General features: G+C 39.9%; 1 protein-coding gene across 2 annotated transcripts in view; it reads right to left on the bottom strand.

Moving 5' to 3' along the window:
• DBT (dihydrolipoamide branched chain transacylase E2) overlaps nt 1-22,343 on the bottom strand; it is an 854,289-nt gene that overhangs the window by 540,866 nt on the left and 291,080 nt on the right. For both annotated transcript variants that reach the window (XM_044085776.1, XM_044085775.1), the window contains exon 4: nt 17,406-17,587. In XM_044085776.1, coding sequence (XP_043941711.1) covers nt 17,406-17,587 — 182 coding nt within the window. The remainder of the gene's footprint in view (nt 1-17,405; nt 17,588-22,343) is intronic.

The raw sequence follows: 22,343 nt of genomic DNA, 5'->3' as shown, positions 1-22,343 counted from the left end.
GTAGCTGACAACCAATTTGCTGAACGGCAACTTGTCAAACATGAAAAGTAGCCAGCACAGCTGACTGAAAATCAGTTTCTTGAACATGCCAGTATTGCTCGTGTGAGATCATGGTACAGTGGAGATAAGGGAATTTATCCTTTCCCCAATGTAGTATGACCTTGGATTTGGTATATACAATTAGCAGGGGGTATGGGGTGCAGGGTGGCTTCCCCCTCTGCAAAAAAAAAAAAAGTAGTGTGTTTACTGTTTTTTTTCTTTGATAAAGTGCATTTTGAGCAGTTGTGCTTGATAAGCTGATGTTCAATATATTGCTTTTTCAAAAAAGCAACACACATCAATGTATATTCATTTCCTCTTCAGCCAGTTAAGAAATGAACACTATTAATTCATCCAAGCTAGGAAGGTTAACAGTTTTCCACTTCCTAGTCATAATCTTTTTATTGCAAAGAACTAAAGAAAAACAACTATGTCTTGATAACCCTAAGTTATTTATAAGACTCCACAAAAAATTAATAAACAGAGGGAAATTTGAATTTCGCACTCCAGCGCATCTGCAAGACGTCAGGAAGGCCTAGTTTGAAGCCTCCCGGATGTCAGCATTGCCAAAAAATATGCAACCAGTCACCTTCCACCTCTGGCTGAAACCTCAAACAAGAGCTGCTAGCATTACGGAACATTTCTGAAGTCTAACTAAAGTATAAAAAAGTACCTATGCAAGCAATTCCAGAGGAATATATGGAATCTTGGAATCTTCTGGATCTGGCTGCATATCAGTTGATGCATTATTCTAGACATAAACAGAGTTTCCTGCTCACTAAGTATTTTCTTAGGTATCATAGTATCATGCTACGTAGCTGCATAGTCTAGAATAACTAAAATATATTGCCACCAGTCTCTGGATTTTACCAGTGGCCCAACAATGTCCAATGCAATACATTCACCTCAGTATTGGGCACTGGAATAAAAGGGGCTTTAAAGCCTGGGTGAGAAGCTGATCTGATATTCAGGGGATCAAACACAGAAGTTTTCAACTTCTTTCATTATTCCTAGCCAATAAATCCTTGCTAGGATCTGCTTTTTAGTCTTGTACATCCCACGAATGTTGGTACCATGTGCTCATAGGCTCATTCTATGTAGGTGTGACACTTCGTGCTCCTGACAGGTAATGCCTAAGTTGCAAGCCAGAGCTGCCTCCCTCTCCCCCACTTCCCCCAGATGAGAGAGCTGGCAGTAGCTACTCATTCCCATTCTCTCCTCCCAGCTCTTTCAGGCACCCAAGCCTCTAATTTGTGACGCAGGCATCTCTGGTTGTCTGCATCACACACAGGGATTTATCCATCTACATCAAGGATCTGGCAGAAGACAAATCTTTTAATACCAAAGTACCAAATGAAGCCTAGGCCCTGAAGTCATGTATAATACTAATGCTTGTCAAGGACGTGAACTGACAACCAATAACCTTGCCATAAATGTCCATAAGGCGGCATTTCCGAAAGCAAACAGTGAAAGCAACCTCAGAAGTAGTCGAGTTTTAAAGCACAACAGCATTTTCCAGTAAGCAGTGAACCACCCGGGGGCACAACACCATGCAGTTAACAATCACCTTGGAAAGGATTTGCTTTACCACTGCAAGCCCATTCGCTAAATCAATGAAAAGGAAAAGCTGTTCCGTCTTTTGTAATTCAGACACCTCTCAGGAAAAGCCCAAGTTGTCACTGATTCTCACCATACATCCCAACTGTCCAGATTTTTGCCTTATTATATTGTTCTATTCCTCATAAAATTTCTGGTTTTCTGGCAAATCCTTGAAGACTGCAGTCACTAAATAATGACATACATTTGATGTTTCAGACTTCACACTTTTCAGAAAATGCATGCCACCACAAATTCTGTTATTCTATCAACATTCTAAGTTTATAACAGTAATATTTAAAATCTGTCCCATTTTTTGTCCTTCGTACCACACATTATTTTAGGCTTTGTCCACATTTCTTGTGTTATGAAATTGAGAGGTATGATTCCCTCCCACTTGGATTTTGCTCCAAGAAAGAAAGGAAACAAGGGGATTAATGGAGTGGCTTAAATCATTAACTCTGACACTACAAGTTGTTAAGCATGCCTGCAGTGTTAACTGGATGGACTGCCTTGTCCCAGTCAAAATAACAGCACTTTTCTTCCACTGTAATGTAATCATGGCACTGGATTTGCACTTTAAGTGCCACAATTATGCATGCTAAATAAGCAAAAATTACGTCAGTTGAAAAGCTTTCCTGACATTTATTTTCTTTTCTATATCAGCTCTGGGTAACTGCTGTCCAGTTTATGGTCAATCATAAATGTGGCACATGACTGACTACTGGTAGGTGTTAATGATCTATGAGCAACAGTGAAATTGTTTTTAAGAGGAAATGTTGATTACTCAAGGGACATTAAACTCTTGCTAAAGATATGTAAGCTACCCTACTAAAAATTACCTTAAACTTAGGGATCTTAGGAATAGAGGTAAAGGCCATCAAGTAAAATCTTTTCCAATACAAAAACATCAGAGCTACTGAGACAAGAGACTCTGATGACGGACCAAGGCGAGCCCATCAAACAAGGTGAAGTCCTAAGAAAAAAGGCTCTTCAATGGTGGGAGAAAAGGCAGAACCTTTTTAAGGAACTGCTCAACCAGTCAGTCAGTGTTGGGCCACAATTGTGATCCCCATGAGATCGGATGGGCAGAAATGCCCAAAGACAATTCACCTTTTCACTGACATCGGAATAAACATGGCACAAACCGTGCAGATGTCATAGGTTAAGTCAGACTTATCTGTGAACTGACTTGAATAAAGCAGCAAAGGATCTTTCTTTCTGCCCAGACTGATATACTCTTACACCTAACAAGATTTGTTTTATGAGTGGAAAAGTTTTCTTGTGGCTGCATTCACCTCTAAGACTCCCACTGCAATATCGAGTAACAGTAATGGATGTAATACAGCTGGTATGTCCTGAGGCACAGCAGGCGGTCGTTCTAACTGGGTGGAGGTACTTCTTTGGCTTGTACTGGGATAGTTTCCAGCACTACCAGAGAGCAAAGAGCCTAAAACTATACCTTTATCAGCTCCAAGTTGACAAGTATAAGTGCTGAATTTGGCATTTAGGCATTGAATCAGGCAAATTGATGGGAATGCATACAAGTATCTTTCCTGTCATGGGGGGGACTGCATCCATTATCAACTTCCTTGTCTTGTTAACTGAAGTAGAACAGGGAGGACTGCTTTTTCACATGAGGTTAGCATGACAATCTCAAGGGTGCTTACTCCCAAAAGAGACTAGACAGGACATCTGGTGCACCAGATGCAGAAAAAGGCTGGAGATGCAGCTCATGGAATTCACCAGAACATTTGTTTCCATAGGTTGTGAACAACTGCAAGTATAATGCCTCTCTCTAGAGCTCAGTGCCAGACACCATTACATGTATACACATGGAAAAAACTTGTGCATGGTTCCCTGCCTGTTTATACACCACACAAGAGACTTGGTTGTCACACCAGATTAGTAGCAATTCTTGTCTCATCTTTCCCTCCTGAACATTTTTGTTAAAAAAACACTACCTGTAATTCCAGCTGGTTTATACAAAGTCCCCCTTTCCAAGGAGGACTTTCCTCTGAAACCATAGATAAGCAGAGGTTAGCTCACAACTACACTAACCAAACACCAGTCATCAAAACCTGCAATGGGATGCTGCAGGAAGGCTCACACCTAACCGATTTGGAAGAGTCCACCATTCTAGGGCCCTGAAACACAGATCTGCTACCAAGAGTAAAACCTTGAGCACAATGCAACTCTGTAGCCAATGAGAATAAAGTTTCCAAGGCAACATTTGCATTCTTACACAGGATGAAATGCAAACTAAAGATTATGACACCCATTAAGATAAAGGCTTGTAACAGTCTGCGACTCGATTCTTCACTGGGTCCTCTCCAAGGGCAGAAATATTGTACAATGTAGGTTATCCAGCTCTGGCTATACAAAGGCAAAGATCTTAACTTGCTCAGATAGGACTTCTCCTAGTTACTGCAGACTCCCAAGAGCTATAACCACTTGAATGCCCAAGCCAAAGGTGTTATCAAGAAGTCCGTTGATGGCCCCACCTACAGTCAGTCTTTAAGGTAAATGCACATTCCTTTTCTTGTAATGGCTCCACTACAGTGGCTAGCAACTTGGTAAACAAATGGTGATACTTGAATTTAAGAGGTGCCCACCATGAATGAAATTATGGCATTTTCTGTACATGCTTTAGACAATGAAATTTCAAAAGGAGTCCATCATGTCAGGCAGTACCATCCAGGCATCCTACTGCAGCAAGGGAATGAGGGCTGCCCCTTCCTGGGAAATCATCATCTGTAAACTGAAGTCTGGATGTTCTTGAAGCCATTGATCTCTAATATTGTCATTCAGTGTCAGTGGCTCAGCAGCCAGCACACATCTTTGGTGATGGAAGATCACAAGACTGTGGGTTTTACTCCCATACTAGGTGCTGTAATTTATTTTCCAATAGGGGCACTGCAATGCAGGATAAGGGGGTGCCATCCTTTGGCTGAGACATTACACTGAGGTCCCATCTACCAGACTTGGTGGTAGAGCAGAAAGGTGTAAAAGATACCCTTCTGATGTAGTCTAAGTGTTTTGCAAGAACTTGGCATCAATTAATGTTGCCCTTTCTAGAGAATGACCTAGCAGCAGGAAGATATGTCAGGGACAATGTTGAGAATCCATCAATGCTTTCTGATCATTCTCCAAGCTAAGATGAATTCAGAGACCTGCATATGAACAGTACTGGACAGCGGTCAGGACTGCAACTGCTGGGTCTGAGGGGTCGCCTTCAGGGATAATTGGCCAGCACTGCCAGAGGTGCAAATCTGATGATTAGGGACCCTCTTAATTCTGAGATGGGGTTGAGAACTGGCTTGGCCAGAAAAACAGCAGACAATGCTTGAAGGATATCATAAAAGACCTTTATCATGGAGAGAGCTTGTATTCTCTTCTGCAGGTCTTTTACCAAGTCTTGGCAGAGTTATCCAAATGCTAAAAGGGCACACGCAGGATGCTGGCTGTGTTCAGCCTCGTTGTAGGACAGCCTCAGCCATGCCATCCTCTGCAGCCATATACCACAACAGTATCATAGCAATCAAGATGACAGTTGGCCAGCTGCTCCAGTGGCACAGAGGAATAAAGCCCTAACTATGGCCAAGTTGACCAGGGTTCAACTGATGGAGCAGCAGGGAGGGATGGGTGTGCCTGTTCCAAGAGGGAGGGCATTCACTGATGACATTCCCTTAGGGAAGGCATAATTCAAAGAGGGGAGTTGCCCTTGAATATAGTCAATGAATGTGGGAGGCAGGGTAGGTAGGGCATATAAATTTTAAAAAAATCCACCCAGGATGGAAGCAGTGACAACAAAGCCCCCAGGACACACTTAATATCCATGACTGGCCCCAGCACTTTTGCAGTAAGTCCAGGGGATGGCAGACCCTGCTTGGAAGTGGGGTACTGGGGGTCAGGTTGATTACATGATGTCTAGGGGGAGGCCAAAAAAAAAAAAAAAGGATGTCAGATGCCACATGAAAGTCCATATCAAAGACATGGTAATGGTCATGACCAGCTCTGCGCTGACCACAGAATCAAAAAGGGCCAAGGCTTTTCCACTGCCTGATCCATCAGGGAGGTGTGAAATCTACAGAGGTGAGAGAGTAATATGAGGGTTCCAAGCAGAGTAAACCACATGAAAATACCCTCTTACCCACTTTCTTCAGTGCCTTAGACTGTTACAAGATAGCAAGTTTGAAAGGAGACATGATCGCCGAGATCTGTGCTAACCTGCAGAAAACAAAGAGGAGCTAGTTCTAGGACAGCATCTCATGCCACTTAGCTGAGGTGATGCAAACAGGATCCACTTTTTGGGGGGCATTAAGAGCAGTATAAAGGCCTTTCCAGGCTGCAAATACAGCATCCACAAGCAGTGATTCCACATGTAGAATGTCATAAGGTTCTTTCTACTCTTTCATCTCTAGATACTCGTGTATATATTTCTGAACGAAAGCAAGACAGCAGCCAGTTTCATAAAATAACATATCATTTCACTCTTTTTACCAAAACAGGGACTGTTGGGTGTACTGGGGGGAGGGGGTGATTCATTATCCTTATCCATCTCTGAAACAAGGGCTGCTTGATCTCAGAGTCCTATTCCTAAGACCTGCACAGTTGTTGTTGTGTCTTTCAGCTTTTCCCGGTTCGGGGGTCGCCACAGCAGAACTCTGGTCTGCTAATGATTGGTAGTTGATTTTTACGTGCCGAGTTACCAGCCCTGACGCACAACCTTCAACGAAGGTATGCCCATTCACGCATGTCTCCACGCAAAAGACGCTCTAGCTGAGAGTCGAAATGGACAGCGTCTTACTGTGAGGCAACAACGCTACAGCAGCACCACCACCGCGTGTCCTAAGACCTACACAGTAAAGGAGCCATTTCCTAACACTAACTCTTGTGAGCATGTTCCCTCACTTGCCAAATGAGTAATGGGTTAGCACAAGTTTGATGAGGCACTGATGCTCATGAGCACACCTGATGAATGTGACACAGCCACATTAAAGGCCTGTACGTGGTCTAAATTAAGGTATCAGTCTTGGTTTCCTAAGGTTGTGCTCCTGCACCCAAGAGGAAAAATCCCACAAACGTGAAACCGATGTCTCATGTCTAATACTTATACCTACACTACATGCCCTAGCACAGAAATCCCCATTAGACATTATTCAACCTAGGCCACTGAGCCCTGGTTGGGCCAGTGGTGAAAAGGCCTAACTAGAAAAGTCCTTGGTCCTGAGTGTCACAATCAAGCACAGCTCAGATAACTTGCAGGAAGTTCCATAAATGCAAGCTGGTTAAAACTATGCTCTAACTGTTGACTACGGAAAGGTGATGCAGACACCTTAGGATGAACTCCCAAAATGGTTGCTGGGGGTGCAGCTGATGCAAGTTCCTCACTAATTGTGAGGGGAAGACAGATGTGAGCTCAGTTAACTCATGAGTCAAGACAGACCTGGCAAGATAAGACTCCTACTTGGTTTTGTAAGAGTGGCTTCAATAACACAGGATATAACTGATGTCCCTCATCCATGTCATTCACTTTCTCACAGTGCTCCAAATATTAGGGACTGCAAAACAAGTAATGGAGCAGTGAACCCACTGTGAAGGACTCATCATGATCATCATCAAAAACCAACCCCCTTTTCACATTTTTTTTTTTGTGTGGGGTCAGGGTGTTGCATTAACTATCATCAACTTCTCTTTATTCAGTGTCATTCTCTTACCTTCTTTAACAGTCATACAAAAATATCACAAGTCTGCAAGTTACAGGAGTTTCATACCTATGCAATGTCCACACTTGTGAACATCCACTTTGTTCTTGTACATGGGCACTAGAATGTTCATTCTCCAGTCATTTGGTATGCACCCTTCTTTCCTTACTGCTACGAGTTTCCTCAGATGTCATTTCTCCTTCAGAACATCCAACATCTTTTCTTAACTGCCATAACCTCATCTGAGCCTTCTGCTTCGGGGCTATATTATGTGATCGAACATGTAGGTGATCGAACACCTAAACGTCGACCTGTAAATGCCGAACCCTTAAAACCACAAACAGCCATTTACACAATTTTTTTCCCTGAGGTAAAAATTCACTTGGCCATAGGAAACAAAACAGACCTTTAAAAACTAATGAAGTGGGGGGGTTCACCCCCCGACGTTGGGTGGATATGCCTCCCACACCCCACTAACTAAACATACCAACTCTGAATTTTTTCCCAGGGAAAAACTTCATGTAAATGGCCGTTCGCAATTGTCAGAGTTCGAAATTTACTGGTCAACGTTTAGGTGTTTGATCACCTACACGTTTGATTACGTAATATAGACACTTCTGCTTCCTCTGACTTAATTTTTCTTAGTGCTGTTCTTACTTCTAGGGTGGGTTCTTTGTCCTCTTTCATTACAGACTGTGTGAATATGTGTGAGTGTGTGTGTGTGAGTGTGTGTGAGTGTGTGTGTGTGTGTGTGTGTGTGTGTGTGTGTGTGTGTATATATATATATATATATATATATATATATATACACATATTATATATTATATATATATATATATATATATATATATATATATATATATATATATACATATATATATATATATATATATATATATATATATATATATATATACACACATATTACATATATTATATATATATATATATATATATATACATACATATATATATATATATATATATATATATATATATATATATTATACACACACACACACACACATATATATATATATATATATACTATAGCAGTACAACTTCTGTGTCAATTTCTTCATTCAGAAGCTGCTACAAGTGAAGTATTTCCTCCATCAGCTGTTGATGGCCTGTACTCTGGTGAGATTGTTGCTGTCCTTCCTTCCAAGTTGTATCTGATGGTTACTGTTCTGATTTTGCCTTGCAACTTGGTAGATTGTTTATGCAATTTGCGGAGTCACTTTCCAGAACCTGGGAGAGTGACTCTAATGCCTTTTTTTTTTTGCTATTGTAACTGTTCACTTGGCCTTTTTTTTTTAGCCAACTAGTATTCCTTCTTCACCTGGTCTGTCTTTTATATCTTCCATCTTTTCTGCACTTGTTCTACATTTCTGAACGTCTGCATTCCTCAACCAGCTGTCCTTATGTACCTTATTTCCACACTTGGGTCAGCCATATCCCTGTTCTGTAGTCCTCACAAATAATGTTTTGAGATGCTGCCATTCTTCTTCAACTCCACCTATTTCCTATTCTTCCTGAGGTGCTACAGCCCTGAGTATTTTTTTTTAAGTATTGCTCTATCCTCTCATCTTCTAAAGTCTTTATTCTACTAAAAACTCCTGATGTCCACCACGGCAGTAAAACTTAATAGTAAAATCAAAACTTTAATGAAAAGAATATAACATAAAATAAGCAGCCCTCAGTCTTCCGATAAGCGCTTTCGGCAAATACGCCTTCCTCAGATCGTATAAAAAGGACTGTTCAGCTTTTGTATTTATAAGGCATCATTTAGTTCTCTGACACACCCTTGTTGCAAACCAAAAGGAGGCCAGCAGAGGTATTAAAGGGGCAGTGCTTCTTTTACTATAGGATTGTATAAAAAAAAAAACTATAGCTGATGGATACACATTATTTTTAATGGCACAATAGTATTCAAGCTGGTGATCTGTTTGCTCTTATATTAATTATCCAGCAGTTTTCCTCTTAGCTCTATGATCTTTCTGTTTGATGTCCCTCAAATGTCTGAGGATAGACGTTGATCTGTTTTGCCAACATAGAAAGCACTACATTGGCAGCAAGTTGCTAAGTATAGGAAGTATAGGAAGTATTAGGAAGTTTTGGTCGGTATTGACAACTGATGACAAAATAAGAGACATTGTAGGTGAACAGCCCAGATTCCTACACAAGAATAAGAAGAATTTGAAACGTCTAATTTGCAACAAAGATGGATTTGAAAGAAATAGGCCCAATTCTAATAGAAAGGGCACTTTCAACTCCATTGACAGCTCCAATGTTTTTGTACATCCATACTCCAGGCAACAGCAATTTTAATGTCTATGCTGATTGTACTAGTTCCCACATTGTATACTTAGCAACTTGCTGCCAATGTAGTGCTTTCTATGTTGGCAAAACATATCAACGTCTTAAGGAACGTATCCTCAGACATTTGAGGGACATCAAACAGAAAGATCCTAATAATGCCTTAGCAGCCCACGTAGCACAGTATCCTTCTCATTACTTTGTATTTAAGGCCATAGAGGCAGTCTGTCAGACCACAAGAGGAGGATTGATGTTCATAATCGCACAGAGCTAACGGAAACATGCTGGATAATTAATTTAAGAGCAAACAGATCACCAGGCTTGAATACTATTGTGCCATTAAAACCTGCACTTAAGAATAGAAGGAATATGATTAGCAAGTTTACTTGAATGTTGCTTCATTCATATAATGTATTCACATCCATAGCTATTAGTTTTCTCATATACAATCCTATAGTAAAGAGAAGCACTGCCCCTTTAATTACAATGAAGGAAATTATACCTCTCTGCTAGCTGGCCTCCTTTTGGTTTGCAACAAGGGCGTGTCAGAGAACTAAATGAGGAATGGCTGTGATGCCTTATAAATACAAAAGCTGAACAGTCCTTTTTATACGATCTGAGGAAGGCTTATTTGCCGAAAGCACTTATCGGAAGACTGAGGACTGCTTATTTTATGTTATATTCTTTTCATTAAAGTTTTCATTTTACTATTAAGTTTTACTGCCGGGTTGGACATCAGGAGTTTTTAGTAGTGTTTGCCTTTTCTCTTCCTCATTGGTGTCCTTCACAGTGTAAGAAAGTTTTTTTACCTAAAGTCTTTAGTCTAGTCTCTGCTGTGGCCACCAGTGGTTTATGCTGTGTGTCAAAGGTTTAGTGAAAGGGGGTGACTTTGTAATCTCTGATTCTACCCCAATGTCCTTTCCTTACTAGGAGGAAATCTATCCAGGCTGTATGTTGACCGTTCTTATGTCTCATCTTTTGACTCTCTCTTAGTGAACCATCAAGTAATTTGTCATACAGAAGTCTAGAATGCCCTCTCCTTTAATGCTGTTGCCTCACCTACATGGACCCAAGCAGTCCTCATATACTACTCTATTTGCCCCAAGATGAGCACTCAGGTCCCCACTATCATCACCAACTTGTATTGTCCTGCTTTGTTCTAGTAGGAACTGCTGCCTGAATGCACTCTATTCAACACCATCACAACTCTCTTGTGAGGCACTGGCTCATGTTATGCATGCTGGCTTATCTTTAGGCTGATGGTAATCAGACTCCAGTGCATCACTGATTCTGATGCAAATAATTCTGTGGAGGACTCATGATAGCAAAAGTTTCTTTTTTCAGCAGATGTAATTTATTTAATTAAATGAAGTCAAAAATGTATCAAAGACACATGATATGGTAAACTTCAGTTGTGTATTTGGGTACAGGAAGAGTGCAGCTTACCGGCAGTCAAAAAAATTGTTGTACTTCAACATGTTTATCTGTCAAACATTTAACAATACTCCGCATTTACTAGCTAAGTGGATGAGAGTTATCCTTATTTGCCTTTCTAGTCCAGCTGGTGGGTACAAAGAGACTAGTTCACTTAACCAATTAAATTATTACACACACACACACACACACACACATATATGTATATATATATATATATATATAGATTATATATATATATATATATATATATATATATATATATATATACTTAAAGCAAATTATTCAAATACAGATATTACAGTCCTGATAGAAGTTAAGACTGAGGTTTTAGATTAAGTCCAGAGGGAGATCAAGAGTGACTCCAGACATAAGAGGTCGAGGAAGGGCATCAGTGGCGGTTGATTAAAATTTCTGTCCCCAGTGGACTAGAGTGCAGATTTAACTTCCCATCACAGATATCCAAGCATGGCAAATTAGTTTTGCCTTTTAAAATACCTGAACAAATATGAATAACAACAAACTAACTATTTTATAACTTGCTTAGAGTCACACTATAAGAAATAAACCCAAGTAGTCCTTTGATAGTCACATCACGAGAGTAGTCAGGAAGTCCTTCTACGTGGCACACCTCATCATAAAAGGGTTCTCATCCAGGAAAAAAGAGGTCACTGTTCCTCTCTACTCAACACTCATTAGACCTATTATAGAGTACAACACCCCTTTTGGAATGTACCTCACAAGACATCTGCAGCAGCTGGAAAGGCCACAGAAGTACCTCACAAAGAGGATTACTAGCCTTAAACAAATGCCCTACACTGACCGTCTCAATAAACTCCAGCTTTACTCCGTAGCATATCGCCTACTCCGAGGTGATCTCTGCCTAACATATAAATCTATGTCAAAACCAGAGCTGTTGGACATGCTACACCTAAAGAAATCCTAATCCCTCTGAGCTACACGCTCTCGGGACCTAAACCTTGTCACCACAATAAACAGGACATGCTGGAGGGATAGATTCCTGTCCCAGAGACTTCCCATACTCTGGAACAGGCTACCCATCTATGTCAAGCAAAGTTCTTCATTAGCACTCTTCAAGAAAAATTTTGATGAGTGGATGGGAAATAGGAAATACACCCCGGGAATCACTTCTGTGTCTCTGCTCGACAGTGGCACAGGAAAATAACTTTCTTGGGTGGAGTAAGCCAGGGAACCTTGTTGGCTAGGCTTACGTAGGCTCTTGAGCCGATAGCCTAGTACCTACCTATGAACCTAATATTTGCACTTTAACATTCGGTTACACTGCCAGTTTTCTATCTTATTATCTGATTGCTGTTGATTACCCTGTGTTCCTAAAGTACTGACAAACAATCCACTTATGCTCTGCTGATGAAGACAATAAAAAGCCCAAAGCATGCATGTCCACAACTAACTGGGGTTTAACTTTTATTATCCTGAATGTTGTCCATAAAGACTTAAAAAGTAAAAAGTCATGGGCATTCAGAAGCCATGTAGCTGAAACAATCGATGCTCTTAAGGGGTCATTTGCATATATCCCACACACATATGGCCTTAGGCAGAGGCCAACTAGGCAGCGTCCTAGAGCACCACTATAGCAGGGGCATTTTTCTAGTAATCTGTATGATGTAGGTAGACCAAGATGGGGCACTGGGTGGTGCGGGGGGAGGGGACTGTGGAGACCTTTTGCCTACGGCACCAGGTGACCAAAGGCAGGCCCTGATCCTACAGCCTCCATCACAGGAGGTTTAAGATATCAGACAGTAAAAAAAAAGTTTTTTTTTTTTATATTTATTTTTGTTTTTTTGCATTTATTACTGTTTGAGCCTGCCACCACTAGGTGGCATTGTGATAACTGTTTTGTAACTTTCCATTGTTTCAGCTAACTGGGAAAAAAAGCTCCAAGTACATTAATTGAGGCACTAAACTGAGATTTAATTATAATTCACAAAACAAGTAAAAAGGTCACAAAAAATGTCACAGGCAAAAAAAATATCCTGATAAACCAGAGACTTGACTGTGTGCAACACTTTAAGCCTCCTTTGACAGAGGCCCATGAGAAATATAAAAATTACCCCTTAAGAGACTTACTAAAATAAAATAAAGTCAGGGCAGAGGCATTCAGAAGCCAAGTAGCTGAACATTTGTGTGTCCTTAAAGAGTAATTTTCACATTTCCAATGGGCCCCTGTCAAAGGAGGGGTAAGGTATTAAACACTGTGAAGTCTCTGGTTTGCCAGGTTATTACATTCACAAAATGAACATTCTTTGCTCTCCGTTACCAAATATAATTTTCTCTGTCTTGGATAGAGATGGTTCACCAAGATCACAAGCTTCTAGTACACTAATTTGAGGCCATTATTGTTAAATGACTGCTATCCCGCGGTAGTGGTGCTGTGGTAGCGTTGTCGCCTCACAGCAAGACGTTGTCCCGTTCGATTCTCAGCTAGAGCGTCTTCTGTGTGGAGGCATGCGTGAATGGGCGTGCCTTCGTTGAAGGTTGTGCGTCAGGGCTGGTAACTCGGCACGTAAAAATGCACTACCAAACATTAGCAGACCGGAGTTCCGCTGTGGCGACCCCTAACTGGGATAAGCTGAAAGACACAACAACAACATTGTTAAATGACTGCTGGTAGAAATTCAAATCTACATCCTGAAACCTTGCTAGGCACTTAGCTTTTTCTGCCAGTCTATTAGTGAGGTTATGTGTTTAAAACACGGTGGGTGTGCTGTGGTAGCGTTGTTGCCTCACAGTAAGACGTCCTGTTCGATTCTCAGCTAGAGCATCTTCTGCATGGAGACATGCTTGAATGGGCGTACCTTCATTGACGGTTGTGCGTCAGGGCCGGCAACTCGGCATGTAAAAATCTACTGCCAATCATTAGCGGACCAGAGTTCTGCTGTGGCGACCCCTAGCCGGGAAAAGCCAAATAACACAACAACATGTTTAAAACGGAGTTGTGTAAGAAACTTCTCTATGTGGAAGATTTTCAGTCCATATATCTCTAGTTAATCACTGTATATTAATCAGATCAGGCAATAGTAGTAGAAGTAGCGAACTTAAACTCGTCAAGTCAAAATAATAAAAAATATATAATTTGAAATATTGTACAGAATTACTAAGTATTTGAAAGTAATCTAAGCAAGTCAGGCAGTCTGTTTCCAGTCGAAAATCCTTTATTAAGTATACAGACAAGAGATCCAAGTAAAACAAAAATAGAGTAATGGTTTCCTCACAAGCTTTCTAAATATATATATACTTTTTATCAGGCAAGGGAGTGGTTTATTGTGCTAAGTGTTATTGGTACACATGTTAAATTCACATCCCTTTCCCCATAAGTGTGACATTCGAGCTGGCCCTGCCCTACTTAGTAGCTGTCATAATAATATAACCCTTATGTACTTTAAATAAAATTTATTTTACAGCACAATAAACCACTCCCTCGCCTGATAAAAAGTGTACATATATATATATTTAGAAAGCCTGTGAGGAAAACATTACTCTATTTTTGTTTTACTTGAATCACTTGTCTGTGTACTTAATAAAGGATTTTCGACTGGAAACAGACTGCCTGCCTTGCTTGGATTACTTTCGAATACTTAGTAATTCTGTACAATATTTCAAATTATATATTCTTTATTATTTTTTTTGACTTAAGACGAGTTATGTTCGCTACTTCTACTACTATTGCCTGATCTGATTAATATACAGTGATTAATAACTAGAGATATATGGACTGAAAATCTTCCACACACAGAAGTTTCTTACACAATTTTGTTTTTGGACCCATTATACTTGTTTAGTGGGTTGTTTTGAGACTTCAGGGATACCACAGAGATTACTTGTTTTTTAAAACTGAGTCTTACTGACCTGACAGGGTTACAAAGGCAAGTGTAAAATATACATGGACCATATCTTTCGACCTCTTAGTGGAAGATATCTGGACAAAGCATGACAAAATTTGGGGGGGGGGGGCAAAAATAGGGAAGGTTTTAAATATTGCTGTTATAGTCTTAGAAAGTTGCTAGAATAACTAAGTTTGTGTTTACAAGCATTTTCTAACTGATTTTAAGTCTGAAACTCGAATGTATGTCATTATTTAGTGACTTCAATCGTCTGATCATCCCAGTGATTTTTCCAAAACAATCAGCAGCTATGAATACATCAGTATTTTCAAGGTTTAGGAACACCTGCAAGGAGTGCAACTTTTTGTATAGGTTTCTAGGGTTGAGCAGTGCTACTTTTGTATAGTATTTTGATTATGACTGGTTATGTGGGTAATATGAGGAACCTGCCCTTGCCTAAAAAAATTACAATGGGGAAAGAAAAAGTCTTAGCCAATATATACAAGCCAAGAAGAGAGAGATACAGACTATCTCTAGCAAATCAGTCAGGGTTTTAAACCATCTCATCCCAGTTTGGCATATATTGGATCACCCAGAATGACATTAGTTAAGCCAATAATTAAAGTCAATTAGCTTTGGTTTGTATTGCAGCTTCATTCCTAGCTACGCTACGATACTGCACAAAACTAGTTTCACTCCCTCTCCACATGCATATTCTGAGAGCTCTAGCCCATTCCTCTTCATATGATCAAAGGAAGTACATATGAAGTCATTCATTCCAACATGCGCAATGATCAGGTCATGTGTGTGTACCTGAATAGACTTGAGGGCTTTAGTGATGCCACATATCCCAACACCCAACAGGCAACTAACAGTTGCCCTTTATTTGCTCACCTGGTGAATGGGACATCTGTGTGTTCAACTACAGTCAACAATAATCAGGATGATGAAAGACAGAACTAGCTTTGTCTTGCCTTCAAGGCTTCTATGTGCTAGTTATGTGATTCCTGATAGTGTCTGCATTTCTTACAGTGTCAGAGTAAGCGGTATGTTGGATATGCTTTTGGTGCTGGGTTACATGCGGGAGATAAATTTGAGGATTTAATCTGATGCCTAGTTATCAGGCATCTTAGGAGAATTTGGTAGAGACTTTTTAACAGCATCAACATACAGCAGCTTGTTTACTGTAATCTGTATATGTTGAGTAGGTGGGATGTAAGACAGTGTCGAATTCACTGCATGTAGCTAGAGGAGAGAGTGGCACTTCCAGTTAAATATTTACATCTCTCATGGATACAGTCTTTTCGGTTTAGTAGGAATTTATCAGTGAGGATAAGGCAGTTGATATACCGCCTCAGGTTTTCACGTACTATAAGATTGGCAAGAGACGGGGCTTGTGTGTTGGCTCCCAGTGATGGCCAGTCATCCCATTTACTCCCTATCACCAGGGCAAGGGTCAGCTATAAGGGGCCATTGGGTGTGGTCTGTGTTTTTCTTTCTTTTATGACCCTATCCCCTGCACATACTTGACAAAGACTGAGGAGGGGTGTGCTGATGCAGGCTATACCTGCTACAATACCTGTTAACTATATACATACCACCCCTTCTGTTGCACTGCCTTGGAGGTCGACAGAATAACCTTAGCTTCCCATAAAAGTAAGCATTCTCTGTATTCTGAGGTAGCACCTCAAAGTTAGGATATAGGTTTAGAGCTGGTGTGGGGTAAATAGCCTCGCATCAGGGAGTACAACATCCTCTTTTACAGTGAAATACCCAGCAAGGCCTTGTTTTACACTTTTATAATCTTAGCAGCAGTAATGCATTGCTTTTAAATGTTTCCAACTTCAGTTTTCAAGCTTTTTCATACTATGCAACTTTTGTACCTCATATTTGCTGATTCAGTGCTAGATCATCCATTGTTAAGTCAAGCTCCTAGTTTTCAGTACCAATATACTGTATAGAGTATCACAACAATGGTTCTGTCTTTTCTGTGTAGCCCATTCTGCTCCCAAATATGCATCACTAAAATGCAATTCAGAATAAAACTATTAGCCAGGGCAAGATTTGCTTGAAATGCAACATGGTTAGAATTGTTAATTCTGCCATTAATTAATAGCATATCCATTGTAAACAATACAACTATATTCTAGTATAAAAGATTCTAACTCGCTATGTTTTTCCCTACTCACTGAACCTAATATGACTACAAAATTTCACAACAGAAGGAATTTTAGGACAAAAATTAACTCTCGAATAAAACAGGGCAGTGATGCACAAAATGTAAAGGCATTAGCACAAACTGTGGAATGCAAAGAAAACTTGAATTTCAAGTAGAACTATGGTAGTGACAACAACATACTGTGTACAGTATAAATAAAACCTGTAATAGTGGGTCTGAAAACATAATAAAGTAACCCTTTGGTGACTAGACTGTGCATCTTTGTACCTTTCACAGCATCAGTTTCAATGTCCACTAATGGTTTTCCCACAAAGGCAATATCATCTATATTGTAGTACAGCTTTCGTATTACGCCATCGTAGCGACTGGTGATAGTAACAGATGCTTTGTCACTCTGAACTTCACAAATGCTGTCAAACTGTGAAACAGAATCACCTTCTTTTACATACCTACCACAAAAAGAAAAAAGCAGTTAAAATGGTGCAAAGTTCAGTACAGTAAAACAAATATATACAAATTATAAAAAGGAAATCATATTGATCATACTACCTACATACAAAACAGAATAAAGCTAGAATACTATAACAAAAACCTACAGCCCATTAAAAAAAGGTAAAAGAAGGAAACAAAACCAGATTAGCCTCTCTTCTGTTCACATCCTAGCAAATTGCAAACATTTCAGTTTTTTATATTTTACTGTTTTTCTCTCTTGTTGGAATGGGCAGTTTTACTACAGTTTTTCTCTCCTCTTAGAATGGGCAAAAAATAACCTATTTTACAGAGACCACAGTGTCACTGCATTTTGCTTCCTCGTACTGATTAACCACATCAAGGTGCTCTCTCTCTACACCACAGCATCTTGGACACTCTTACAGTAAGCCTCCATCAAACTCTCTCCCTCCTACATATCAAAACATAAAGTAGGCCATTCTGTACAAAAAAGAATATCCTGTACTGTTGAAAATCAAAAAGAATGACCACCCCTCACCACACACATGCACACTTTATATAACTATCTTCTCTACAGGATTATTCTTTACTTCTTACCGTTATATAATCATATACACACACTCAGTGACTGCTATCCTTGTACATTTAGCCGAGCCCCCATACCATACCGCACACAATTAAATATTAAGCATATCACATATTCAGATTTGCTTGAAACATACTGGGGACTTGCCAGGGAGGCTGGCACTCACTATTAGAGAAACACTGCTCTGTACAAAATGCAGCTGTCTGAAGAAGGCCAGCCTCCTGACACCGTGCTATTGATTATACTCGAGGTGCTGGTGGTTCAGGATCTGACCCAATTTGCACCAAGAGAAACCTTCATAGCAGCATTAACCATTTTAAGGAGTACTACAGTTCATTAATTCTGCCTGCCCAGTACTGATGAGACTGAACTACCACCATTCCATTATGACTAAAGGTACTGATGAGACTGAACTACCACCATTCCATTATGACTAAGGGTACTGATGAGACTGAACTACCACCATTCCATTATGACTAAGGGTACTGAAGAGACTGAACTACCACCATTCCACTATGACTAAGGGTACTGATGAGACTGAACTACCACCATTCCACTATGACTAAGGGTACTGATGAGACTGAACTACCACCATTCCACTATGACTAAGGGTACTGATGAGACTGAACTACCACCATTCCACTATGACTAAGGGGACTGATGAGAGTGAGCTACCACCATTCCACTATGACTAAGGGGACTGATAAGAGTGAACTACCACCATTCCACTATGACTAAGGGGACTGATGAGGGTGAACTACCACCATTCCACTATGATTAAGGGTATTGAGGAGACTGAACTACCACCATTCCACTATGATTAAGGGTACTGATGAGACTGAACTACCAGCATTCCACTATGATTAAGGGTACTTATGAGACTGAACTACCACCATTCCATTATGACTAAGGGTACTGAAGAGACTGAACTACCACCATTCCACTATGACTAAGGGTACTGATGAGAATGAGCTACCAGCATTCCACTATGATTAAGGGTACTGATGAGACTGAACTACCACCATTCCACTATGACTAAGGGTACTGATGAGAGTGAACTACCACCATTCCACTGTGATTAAGGGTACTGATGAGACTGAACTACCACCATTCCACTATGACTAAGGGGACTGATGAGAGTGAACTACCACCATTCCACTATGATTAAGGGTACTGATGAGACTGAACTACCACCATTCCACTATGACTAAGGGGACTGTTGAGAGTGAACTACCACCATTCCACTATGATTAAGGGTACTGATGAGACTGAACTACCGCCATTCCACTATGATTAAGGGTACTGATGAGACTGAACTACCACCATTCCACTATGATTAAGAGTTATCTAATTTTGAAGAACTGCATAATACATTTTAAAAATACTAAATTTTAACAATTATAGTCAATGAAAAAATGGTGTTGAAATAAAAAAAATAGCATATTTAAATTTGTGATAATTTTGGTTAGATAACATCGAAAACAAACAAACAAAAAAACTATCTGCTAGACTCTGGAATTATCCTTGTCAATGCATCCACTAGTATGTAAGCAGAAGATTAATAACAAACCAAAACCAAAGTTAATATACATTCATGGTGACAGAAAGTAATATCCCCTCACACCTTTAGAGATTTAAAAAGTCTTAGGAATAGCTTTGCATCTTGTGGCTGTAACTTCAGACTTGACTTGGTATCATATTAGGAAAATATTTCTCCATTTTAAAGCACTTTAGAAAACATGGGAGGAGGAAGAGTTTATAGACATTGTATGATAAGAGTAGTACAATAAACAATGAGGTAAAGCAACAGCTTGATGTACCTCTTCAGTGCAAGAACAGGGAGAGGGAAGAACAAAAGACAGTGAGACTCGCAAGGTGATCCAGAATCAAAACCAGGAGAAGGGACGTACTGCAGAAGCTACAAAGGGGGACAAAATTTGGCTGTGGTTAGACATTTCCCTCCCTTCTGGAAATACTGCACACTTGACAACCTTGGTTAAAACACAGTGCTAACTCTAGATGCAGTCTTGAAATACTCCACTGTAGTAACTTCATCTGGATCATGTATCAGTTTTCACATTTCTTCTACTAGCATTCTCTTCACTACAAGTAGAACAGAATTTATCAGGATTTGGAACAAAATAAGAAACCACTTGCTACTTCTTGTTTCACAGCAAATGACACACTTCTTGCAACTTCAGACTTACGAAAGAATGCAATTTTAAATAACGTGTCATTAACTAATAAGCATTCTACTAAAGTTAGCAGCTCCTCAGACTTCTGGTGATCACTTTGCATCACCTACCTTTATTACAGTATTAAGCAATGGTCTTAAATCTGTCCACTGCTATAATCTCTAGCATTTTTATTTTACTATTACTAGCCAGTTCTTACCAAAGCTTTAAAATATGCTTTAAGTCATGCATCTCTGGTCTTACTGGTCCAGGTTCTAGCTTGCAGCACTTGTAAGCATTTCATTTTCTGTGTCCCAGTCCCATTCATGTACATTTATGTTTTAATGCTTTGCTTGTCATGTGAGATGACAACTTCTTTTGACCATTTCACTCCATCACAGTTTTTTGGGGCGGCGCATCACTCAAATGCCATCATTTAGGATTCCAGGTCATCGACCTTACTTGACTTTTTTTCTTTTTTTTTTGTGGCAGGCATATCTCTAAGGACAGCTAGTACATTAGCCAGAACAACAAACTGTTACCGGAGTTGTACCAGCTTCTGATAAACCTCTACCCTGAACTCCACAAGTGATTTCAGTAGTTCCTTCACGGCTGTTGGTAAAAAGCAAAGCTCCAGAAAACAGGAGAAAAATTATTTTACCAGTTGCACACCAACAGCAGCAACACAAAAAATGTAATATATTAGTAATTATACAATGACCCCTCATCAATATTTCAAAACATGCATGCTGATTGGTCAGCGTGCCCACTGTAAATCAGACTTATACTAATGGAAAAAGGTCCGGTCGCCCAGACTTTTGCCATTAGTACAAGTCTTTTTTTTTAGACAGCAACGGAGAAATGAAGAGCTCCGTTGCTGTAATCTTGTTATGTTAAACGGGTTTAACATAGTGAGATTGCTTAAAAAAGCAACGGAGATCTTCCTTTCTCCGTTGCTTTTTTTAAAGCTGTCTCGCTATGTTAAACGGGACATAGCGAGACAGCTTTAAAAAAAGCAATGGAGAAAGGAAGATCTCCGTTGCTTTTTTTAAGCAATCTTGTGATGTTAAACTCTTTTAACATAGCAAGACACTTTTAAAAAGCAACAGAGATCTTACTGCTATTATACAATGCCATTATTTAAGAAAATAATTTTTTTCTTAAATAATGTCATTGTATAATAGCAGTAACCCACTTCTGGGTGTGGGTAACGCTGGATTTACCCACGGTTGTCTTTGTCCACTCAGGCTTCGCCCTCGTGACCAAACCACACCAACCGGGGGTAAATCCAGCATTGCCCATACCCAGGCATGGGTTATTGCTTAAGCAACCAGTGACAGCAGGAGACATGCCTCAGAAAAAAAAAAATAGCAACACCATAGAAAAACAGAAGCCCAAACAGGTTATGCACTTGGCAGCAGATGCATTGTGAGAAACTACATGTTTGGAAGTCTTTGACCAAATGCCTGTGCATACATCATGAGTGTAAGTCTGAAAGACACGAGGATAGAACTTTTTAAAGATACTTTTATTGCACAGATCTTCGGAAGAACAGTAGAAATTATAGTTTTCTTGACATTCAACAAAGAAATTAAACATTATCTTCACCATAAAGCCCGGGCTCATGTACCCTTCCAGCAAAATAGGCTGTATACAAACAAGTCCCATCTACAGGCCCTGCCAGATCATATTGTGCACTTCAATGTTCAGTGAATATCAAAAGAAATCTTTGCTGAGCGTAGTCCAGGGAACATCCAAAAGAAGCCTCAAATGGGCTACAGAACTCCATAAGTCTTACGTTTGGTGTGCACAGTCCCTGTTTTATCCCCCGCCGAACCTCTAATCAAGAGAATCACTTCCTGGTATGCTTCAATTTAAGCCACCTCTTTTCATACAACATAGAAGAACTGTTAACTCTTTTGGGCTTATTTACATTGCCATATGCTCAGGATGTTCTTCATTTTATGTAGGCATGACCACGAGAAAACTAAGAAC

The sequence above is a fragment of the Protopterus annectens genome, chromosome 10.part0, assembly GCF_019279795.1.
Source record: "Protopterus annectens isolate FY-2018-M chromosome 10.part0, PAN1.0, whole genome shotgun sequence".
NCBI classification, from domain to species: domain Eukaryota; kingdom Metazoa; phylum Chordata; order Ceratodontiformes; family Protopteridae; genus Protopterus; species Protopterus annectens.
The sequence above is the reverse complement of the archived record's forward strand: the minus strand, read 5'-3'. Positions and strand labels throughout refer to the sequence as shown.